Source organism: Schistocerca americana, chromosome 2, assembly GCF_021461395.2.
Source record: "Schistocerca americana isolate TAMUIC-IGC-003095 chromosome 2, iqSchAmer2.1, whole genome shotgun sequence".
Taxonomy (NCBI): Eukaryota; Metazoa; Arthropoda; class Insecta; order Orthoptera; family Acrididae; genus Schistocerca; species Schistocerca americana.
Genome location: NC_060120.1, coordinates 540,791,756 through 540,802,381, shown reverse-complemented (window position 1 = coordinate 540,802,381; position 10,626 = coordinate 540,791,756). Strand labels below are relative to the sequence as shown.

The 10,626-nt window shown below is 37.3% G+C and overlaps 1 protein-coding gene and 1 pseudogene across 1 annotated transcript in view; both read right to left on the bottom strand.

Moving 5' to 3' along the window:
* Positions 1–7,651: 7,651 nt before the first annotated feature.
* On the bottom strand, positions 7,652–7,769 carry LOC124597193 (annotated as a pseudogene).
* A 1,535-nt stretch (positions 7,770–9,304) lies between these two features.
* LOC124595012 overlaps positions 9,305–10,626 on the bottom strand; it is a 120,834-nt gene continuing 119,512 nt past the window's right edge. Inside the window, exons 6-7 of the mRNA XM_047133560.1 lie at positions 9,595–9,702; positions 9,305–9,512 (exon numbers count right to left, since the gene is read on the bottom strand). Coding sequence (XP_046989516.1) covers positions 9,451–9,512; positions 9,595–9,702 — 170 coding nt within the window. The 3' untranslated portion in view covers positions 9,305–9,450. The remainder of the gene's footprint in view (positions 9,513–9,594; positions 9,703–10,626) is intronic.

Sequence of the window (10,626 nt, the reverse complement as noted above, 5' to 3'; positions counted from 1 at the left end):
TATGCCTCCCAAGAGTCATCAACTGCATTTTTTACGATGTTTTATCAGATATTTGATATTTTGATTTTGCAATGTTTAGCTGGAGTAGGCCCAAAAAATTAGTCTAGTATGATATTTGTTTCATCATTATGCATTGACAGGGACAGTAAAACATGAAGAATAACTAGTACCCCAGCAGTGACTGAGCAGTGCTGCTGCATGGCAGTGGCATTCAGTATTGCCAGAGAGATGCTTTCACTGCTGGAATACTGATTATGCCTCATGTTTTATTGACCCTGTTATATACATTGATAAAATGAATATCACACTAGACTAATCTGTGACTGCCCTATCAAATACGTACACAAAATTCCATTTTAAAAATAAATTTGTTTGGAACAAGAAATGGACCGTCACTTACTGTCAATGGGGGACATCACATGAAAGACTTGGTGAGCATAATTTTTTTGGGCTGACTCCAGCTACACATTTAAAAAAAAAAAAAAAAAGCAGTACAGATCTTAGGAGTAACACTTCGTGCATGTGAATGACCTGCCACATAACATTCATCAAGCAGAATTGGTACTTTTAGCAGACAATACTAGTGTTATGATAAAGATAGAGAAGATATAGTTACTGATGTTTTTCAAGGAATTATTAACTGGTGGACTCTTCCTTAATTTTGGCAAAACAGACTATATTCAGTTCAAGACAACAAATAGAAATACCAACAATTTATGTAGCACATGCGCAGGTTTCAGTAAACACGGTAAGGTGCACTAAATTTTCGAGTGTACGTATTGATGAAAACAAACTGGAAGAAGCATATCATTGTGACCCAGGGAGTTGGGATCAAGTTCTGTGCAGGAAGCTGGGCATGGAGTGAGGGACAAGGTCCAGTATACGCATGCAGGTGTTAGTGGCACAATGATATGCATAATAAAATTTATTTTCCAGGATGAGTTTATAGAGCTATAAAGTATCTCAGTACATCAAACAGCAGATGGCTTAAGCACGAGCTGTGTATAAGTGCTGACATGACCCGTATAATAGGATGTAGTGAGTGGCACTTTATGAACACAGAACACAGTGTGTAACAACACATTTTTTGCTTCATAATTTATGATCAGATACTGATGGATACATTATGAAACAAGGCCCCAGGGGTGGACAACATTGGAAGTACTGACAGCCTTGGAAGAGCCAGTTATGACAAAACTCTACCATCTGGTGAGCAAGATGTATGAGACAGGCGAAATACCCTCAGACTTCAAGAAGAATATAATAATTCCAATCCCAAAAAAGGCAGGTGTTGACAGATGTGAAAATTACCAAACTATCAGTTTCATAAGCCACAGCTGAAAAATACTAACACGAATTCTTTACAAACGAATGGAAAAACTGGTAGAAGCCGACCTTGGGGAAGGTCAGTTTGGATTCCATAGAAATGTTGGAACACGTGAGCCAATATTGACCCTATGACTTATCTAAGAAAATAGATTAAGGAAAGGCAACTCTACTTTTCTAGCACTTGTAGACTTAGAGAAAGCTTTTGACAATGTTGATGGAATACTCCCTTTCAAATTCTGAAGGTGGCAGGGGTAAAATACAGGGAGTGAAAGGCTATTTACAATTTGTACATAAACTAGGTGGCAGTTATAAGAGTCGAGGGGCATGAAACGGAAGCAGTGGTTGGGGAAAGGAGTGAGACAGGGTTGTAGCCTATCCCCGATGTTATTCAATCTGTATATTGAGCAAGCAGTAAAGGAAACAAAAGAAAAATTCGGAGTAGGTATTAAAATCCATGGAGATGAAATAAAAACTTGGAAGAGCAGTTGAACGGAATGGACAGTGTCTTGCAAGGAGAATATAAGATGAACATCAAGAAAAGCAAAACGAGGATAATGGAATGTAGTCGAATTAAGTAGGGTGATGCTGAGGGACTTGGATTAGGAGATGAGATGCTTAAAGTAGTAAAGGAGTTTTGTTATTTGGGGAGCAAAATAACTGATGATGGTCGACATAGAGAGGATATAAAATGTACACTGGCAATGGCAAGGAAAGCCTCTCTCAAGAAGAGAAATTTGATAACATCGAGTATAGATTTAAGTGTCAGGAAGTCGTTTCTGAAAGTATTCGTATGGAGTGTAGCCATGTATGGAAGTGAAACATGGATGATAAATAGTTTGGACAAGAAGAGGATAGAAGCTTTCGAAATGTGGTGCTACAGAATAATGCTGAAGATTAGATGGGTAGATCACATAACTAATGAGAAGGTATTGAATAGAATTGGGGAGAAGAGGAGTTTGTGGCACAACTTGAGTAGAAGAAGGGATCGGTTGGTAGGACATGTTCTGAGGCATCAAGGGATCACCAATTTAGTATGGGAGGGCAGCGTGGAGGGTAAAAATCGTAGAGGGAGACCAAGAGATGAATACACTAAGCAGATTCAGAAGTATGTAGGTTGCAGTAGGTACTGGGAGATGAAGAAGCTTGCACAGGATAGAGTAGCATGGAAAGCTGCATCAAACCAGTCTCAGGACTGAAGACCACAACAACAATGACATTATGTACACAATGTAGAATAACTAATTAGCTTACCACCCTGCAAAGTAAAATTAACTAGCCAGAAGCTGTAATTACTGGTTATGCATTATTTCAGAATCAGCAATTTGATACTGGTTATGGGAAAACTAATTATGTAACTTTTGAAACGATAAGTGAAGATGTCGTGATAGCCGAGCGGAGTGGCCGCACAGCTAGAGGTGCCATGTCACGGTTTGCATGGCCCCTCCCACCAGAGGTTCAAGTTCTCCCTCAGGCATGGGTGTGTGTGTTGTTCTTAGCATACATTAGCTTAAGTAGTGTGAAAGTCTACGGACTGATGACCTCAGCACTTTGGTCTCTTAGGAATTCACACTCATTTGAACCTTTGATGTCATGATAATGTTAGCATCAAATTCCAGCCTGTAACTAATTAGCAAATTAATCACTAAGATTCAGTTATTTCATCTAAAGCCAAATTAACAGTTCAAAAAGTTTCTCAACGTAAAATTTAAGTAAATTCATGCAGGATCTTAGGGAATCATGTTGTTAAAGATGCCAGACTCAGAATGCCTGTAATTAATTTTTTACACCTTCTAGAAATTTCTGATATAAACAAAAGACCTTTTCAAGGTTCTGGCAAAATAAAGTTTTTGTATAAAATGTAAAGCTTGTAATGTTGTTCTGCAGTCAGTAAAGTTCCCCACTTTATGTTAGCACAAAAAGTTATTCAGTAATTAATAAGAAAAATCTAATTTTGCATTGAGTATTGTTAACCTCATTTCATTACTTTATTCTTTTCTCAAAACCTAAAAACCAATACTTGAAACTATATTCATTAAAATGAAACATTTTTTTACTTCAGAATCTATTGACTAAATATCTGGTAATGAATCTTTCTAATTGTAATTCAATAAATCGATTTTGTAAACAATGAGACCAAAAGGGCATGTATTGTCAAGGAAATATATAAGCAGTGCTGCATGTTAAGCCAGAAGAAAAATTCAGGTTGTGTTTTGCTTTGTGATGAAAGGTCTGTGTAACTATGTTGAGAAAATATATGACTGTCAAAACGACGATTTTCTGGAGTTGACTTTTATTTTAAAAACTAGAACCTCACATGTTGTGTTCTCAAGACTATTGGAAGTGTATTAAGCACCCCAATGTACAGTTTCTGCAATCTAGTAGAGATTTCCGTTATAAAAGCTAACTATCAGCCTTCTAAGTTTACTTAAATTGACAGCAACTTCTTATTAAGTTAGTCAGTTTCTTTAATTTCTTTAATTAATTAATCAGAAGGGAGCTACGTTAGATCCGTCAGCAAGTCGTGATGTCAGAGCAGCAGGTCACTGAATTGTGGCTGCGTGTTGTGCCAGTGACAGTGTGGAGACAGGCAGACATCACTTGTTTAGGTGTCCAGTGGTACAGTGCAGCTTCCATATCAGCATGATCATAAACAGCCCACTGAGTGTTACGGGTGATGATAGTCGATTGAGTGGTTCAGGATGTTAGCTGTTGTGAAGACTAGATCCTGGTCATCCATCATGGATTGACCAAGAATGCAGTAGATGTTCACGAATCAGCCAGGGGGCTGAACGCACAAGGCACATGGAGGTGACAGCTTGCAGTTCATCTGTGACCGATCCTCAGTGGAGGAGGGCTAACTGCACACCAGTCTTATCCTTATCCATGATATCCCATTAGGCAGCAATGGCAGACAACAGCTGTGATTTGCGCAGGTTGGCTGCATCTCGGTGTTGAAGTCAGCAAACAGGTGGCAGGAAGACGATCAGCTTCTTGTGGTTTCACTGAGGAAAGAATGGTGGCACAAAAGCATGTGTCTTTGAGCTCCAGCCCCCCCCCTCCCCCCATCTAAAGAGCCGAGCCTGCTGCTATGATGCAGAGCTCTGGGATCATGATTGAATTTGCCCTTGTTTATTGGTCTTGCCAAAGCTCCTTGCTTTGCTGTGGTAACTCAATAATTATTGTTGGTCATTGAGCTAATGTCTTTCTGCAACTCTGACTATTGCAGTGACACCCTAGTGCTGAAGTTATTGAGTATTACTTCATATTACTCAGTTATGTAGCACTGCGGCATTTGTGCTTGTGCTTCCCTCGCTCGGGGGGTTGTGTACCAATGCTCACTTTGCTCCCTACCTTCCGCTAAGGACACCAGTCCAGAGCTAGCCTCTGTGGCTCTGAGCTTGCTGGGTACATTTAAGCATGTACAACAAAATTATTCTGCAGTGTAACAATATTACCGAACTGCTTAAATGATTCAGCTCAGCTACTTTTTCTCTGTGTATAATTGCTAGTCCTTGAAACAAATGAATCAACCTCCTGACATATTTTGCATATTTCCATTCAGTAATGCCTTACAGAATAATTTTTTGAGGTAACTTGTCACTAGAGGCAAGAAAAAATTGTTTTACTTTATGTCATATTCTGTGGTTTTTTTCTTTTTACCAAGTTTAGTGTTATTTTTGCTAGATTCATCGTTATTTTTGCCAAATTAATTGTTAATACTGCCAAAATCATTTTCCGGCAAATTTGATGTTACTTTTTCTCAATAGCAGTATTTTTTTCCAAATTCATGAACCTTTTTTCCCAAATCTGATATCTTTTTTGCCAAGTTCAGAGCTGTTTTGTTGCCAAACTTGTGTTTTTTTACCAAAGTCTGTGCTTCTCTAAATTGATATTACTTTTTACCATGTTATTTTTTTGGCCAAATTCGTTGTTATTTTGGCTAAATTATGCAGTTTTCATGAAATTCAGTGTTATTTATTTGTCAAATTTGTTGTTATTTATTTTCCAAATTCAGTGTTATTTTTTGCCAAATTTGATGTTATTTTTTGCCAAATTCAGTGGTTTTTTCCCCTCAATTCACTGCTATTTTCATCATTATGGAAAAGTTTGTTAGAGGGAAATGAACTATCATTTTAATATTACAAACAAACCTAAGCGTTGAGAAAATTAGATGTAAAATGCAATTTCAACACTCAATGACTATCTGTGGCAACTATTAGTAAACTGCCACCCTCAGATTTGTAACACTTTTATATAGTGCAAATTAAAATTTCACACTATATTTTAGAAATTGCTAATTTTGCAATATTTCATGAAAAATCACTAATTTCACATTAACATTTTTGCAAAATTTTGCTGTTTATCACTTACAAAGAAAGTATTGATTGCAGGAAAGTGGGCGGCAAGGACACATGTGGTGTTCACCTGAAGTCATCACGTAGGCACCTCATCATCAAGAAGTTAGACATCTTAAGTGAACCAACACAATAAAGATATTTGCTGTGGGTAATGAAATTCATCATCAATAATCCATCACAATTTGAGAAGAATAGTGACCTTTATTACACATTATTATAGCTAGCAGTGGTTCAAAAATGAGTTCATTATTCACCAACAAAAGTTTTTGATCATTTGACCAATAATATAAAATGTCTGACAGGTAGCAAAGCAAGTTTTAAATCTAACATAAATTCATTTCTCAGGATATACTCCTTTCATTCCATGCATGAATATTTATAAAATGACTCATTCCACATGATTTCAATAAAAGAATCACTCAAGAGATCTACAGAACATGTAACACTAACTACAGTAGTCACTGAAAGCATCACACATTGTCCTCTCTTCCAGGATAATAAATTAGTTTGTAACTTATTTGAAGGGATAAAAGGATAATGCAGTTCAGTTCACTTCAGAATAGTGGCAGCTACAAGTCAAGAAGTTCACAAGGCATTGTAAAGTTACCTGAACTGCAATATAATCAAATAATTTTCAGGTGCATCTTCACAAAAACAATGCAAGCAGTTGCAGACTCCCAAGAGAAAGATTACAGTAGTTGAATTTCTGTGACTGTAGTAACATTGACAGTGTAAGAAAAGATAGATTGCTACTTACCGTGAAGGCAACATATTACATTGCAGACAGGCACAGTTAAAAAACACTTACACATCAGCTCCTGGCCACAGCCTTCAAAGAGAGAAACACACACCATTCATTCAAACAAGCAAGCACACCAATGTCAACACTGGCAGCTCCTGAGTCAGCAGTCATGTGAGCGAAATGCGCTTGCTTGTCAGAATCAATGGTTGTGTTTCTTTCTTTCTGACAAAGGCTGTGGGGAAAACCTTATTGTAACTGCTTTTTAACTGTGTCTGTCTGCAACCTAGCATGTCATCTTTACAGTAAGTAACAATTTACCTTTTCCTATATTATTGATAATCCTACCTGGAGTTTCCATTGTTAGATTTTGCAAGTGTGTATGCCACCGAAAAGAGTTTTATGTTACGTAATCCAAAAGTTTATTAATAATATCTGCCATAACCTATACTGAGAATGACACAAAGTTTGATGAAAAAATGGCTCTGAGCACTATGGGACTTAACTTCTGAGGTCATCAGTCCCCTAGAACATAGAACTACTTAAACCTAACTAACTGAAGGACGTCACACACAGCCATGCCCGAGGCAGGATTCAAACCTGCGACCGTAGCGGTCGCGCAGTTCCAGACTGTAGTGCCTAGAACCGCTCGGCCACTCCGGCCGGCTTTTATGAAATGTACAAATATCTTCTTACATCTTCCCACATTTTAATGACACTGATCAATCCTTTTTTGAACAAGGGGCACTGTCTGGCAACTGTTAACTTTTATAGATCCTTACAAACAGACAGTTTAGTAATTGATAGAAGATTTTTATGGCACTACAAAGTTGAACAAGGAAGACATGCCACTAGGAAAACTGAGAAAGAATATAAGTAGAGGAGATATTTTGGCTTTCCTGCAAGTCAGAATACTGGCTCTGAAGGACATGAATATGAAACTACAAGAAGTTTTTGATGTCTTTATTATGGGTGGAATACGTATATAGACAAACACCTGTCATATTAACCACCAGTCAGCAAAAGGGGTTATGAATGATACTTTGTTTCTTTCTTCTTCTTGTTCTTCTCTCTCTCTTTTAATGGCACTGTTTGGAATTCATGTATCCTCTATTGTTAATACAATAGTAAAGGAAACCCTTGCAATGTAGATAGACACTGGAGCTGTTACTTTTCAATCAAGTAGTTTCTCAGTTGGCCCCACAAGGGTTGAGTGCACCCCGCTTGCCAACAGCACTCGGCAGACCGAATGGTCACCCATCCAAGTGCTAGCCCAGCCCAACAGCACTTAACTTCGGTGATCTAACTGGAACCGGTGTTACCACTGCAGCAATGCCATTGGCCCAACACAGTAGTTCACGTTCTCCAAAATCGAGATGTCCAGGAAAAGCACCAGAACCTCTTCACTTCTACAGAGTACAAAGTCTGATATTTCACACTACCAATAAAAAGGAAGTAACAACCGAAAAAGCAGTACGCATAAATGATTGTAATGCAAATCAAAGGGAAATACATTGACACAGCCAATATTATTGTATAGATTATAAAGAGCCTAACTATTTTACACTATGCTCTGTGTTAATCGTAATACCATAAAATTTATATCCAGTTTAACTTATGATAATATTTTGCATCTTTTTTTGGCAGTTGATTAGATCTACAAACAATACTGTAACACAAATCTATAAACTACAAAAAATCTATAAACTACAAAAAATTATGATAATTTTGGACATATCATTGCAATATGACAATGAAGGGGTTAAAGTAGGCTGCTCCAACAATGCCCCATTGGGCACAAGTGTCCATGACCAACAATCTGCTCACCTGCAGACAGGTGCAGATGAGGCAGCTCGGTTTCATGTACTTTTGTGTGTGCAAAAGCAATGAGGCCAAACCTGTGCACAGGCACTCAGCCAGGGCAATACAATCATGTTGCCTACAGATGGATACTCGAGCTGGAACAGCCTGGGTCAAAGGAACTGAGAGTGTTCTTACACACATTAAGTGTTTATTTTTGCAGAATGGAAAACAGATGTCATAAAGTAGCTCTTTTGTGTATTACAAGTTTTGACTTATGTAAGATATTTCAAAGACAAAATCCTTCTTCCTTTTATTACAACAGGAAATATTTGAAAAGCTGAAATTTTCACACAATTTACAGAATGTTTCTTTGCATTTTATCAGGTAATATCAATTTTCACATCTTCTTTAAAGAATGTCATTAACTAAAACGAATGTTATATGTTGCTCACATATACTGACTGCACACTTTTTTTCAGGTATTAATTACAGACTAAGGCCTACAATAATCCCACACTTATGTATGTGTGTATACATACATCTGAGTTCATGTACACTGATGGTAGTGGTGAAAATATACTAGTTTTGTTATACAATTGGAGTTACCTCAGGTAGATACATCGCTACCTAAATCCTTTTTACTTTGAGCTCCATAAGATGAGACAATACTGAATTTTTCAGTTAAAGAGGAGTTCCTAGCAGGATGTGTCATACTCATATGGTCAATGAAGGAATGCTTACTGTAAAATGTAGAAGGGCAAAAATTACATTTGAGTATTTTTTCTTGGTTGTGTTTCTGTATGTGAACTTCAAGAGAATGCTTATAAGCATATGTCTTTGGACAAAGGACACACTCATATGGCCTTTTTATAGATCGTCGCTTTTTTGTGGATTTCTTATAGCTCCTATTATGTTTTCTTTTATGAAGACTACTACCATCAATCTTATTTCCTTTGTGTAATAGTGCATGTTGCTGATACTGAACCTCATTATGGAACCTACTTTTACAATGATCACAAGTATACCTGTACATTCTCTCATGATCTTGATAGTGTGTCTGAAGATCTGAAGCACTACAAAAGTATTCTGAACAGAGTCTACACATGTTGTTTATATTCTGCAGATGATTTATTATATTATTCTTACTATCAAATGAAGTAAAGCATTTGCTGCATTGGAAATAGCCAACATCTTCTTCTAGGTGCTCTTCATTTATATGCCTTAACAAATCATCCTTTTCAGAGAAGTCTTCAGAACAATGGTGACAATGTGTATCTGGTATTCTGTTTTCAAGAAATTTGATAGAATCAGTAATTTCTCTTGGCCAGTGACTTTGTTCATCTTTACTCCATCCGTACCACTTACTTATGGCTGATTCTGGGCTTGAAGTATTGCCTGCACTATCTGCCTGACAACCGTCAACTGGTTTTTCAGAGACAAGCCACTTAGTTATTTGCCATGTATAGCATGGACCTGCAACAAACAAACACACTCAGGATTGATATCAACAATTTTTCCTGTATACACAATAAACAATGGTTTATATCCTGCAAGGATTTCAGAAGGATAATATTATATCAATATTTCAAAAGCACAACAGTAAATCAACTATTAATCAACACATCAAAATAGTGAACTGTAAGAATTATATGCATCAGGTAATTGTTCTTTTTTGCTGGTAACTAGTATTTATTACATCTCTGGCTGTGTCATTAAAATTAACAACAGTAACAGAGTTGTGAAAAGAAATACTGAACATTAACTGAAGGTATTCATACTTGCGACAACCAAACAATCAAGTCTAAAACAGGAAAATAAGAGGGACTGGGGTTTAAAGTCCAATGAAATTCAGCAGTGTTCAGGTAATATGATAGGACTGCAGAGAAATTTAAGAAACAATACAATGTGTATTTGGCAGGAAAGCTAGCCTATTTTCCCCGTCTTCAAAGAAATAAATTTTTTTTTGTTCCTATGATATTCATTACCTTGACAGTGTTATACAGAAAAAAGTAAAAGGTAAAGTTTTTGTGGCTTATAATTGTCAAGTGGAAGTTGAAGCTAAACTACATATTTCTGATAACTAATCTAGGAGTAAAGGAGACTGCTCACTAAATAGTAGAACCATTGAATCTTCAACACACATACATAAAAAGAGTCAAATCCTTCACACACACACACACACACACACACACACACACACACACACACACACACACACACTTCTGCAGTTACATTGTGCTGGCTGAACACACAGTGCAGGGACAGCAGCTTGGCCAGTGGATTAAGTGAGGGGTTGTGGAGGGTGGTGTGGGCAAAGGGAGAAAGAGATGGGAAGAGGTGTAGCTGGCGTCTCAAAGAGAGGTAGCAGGTGTGTGTGATAGGGTGTGGGATAGGAAT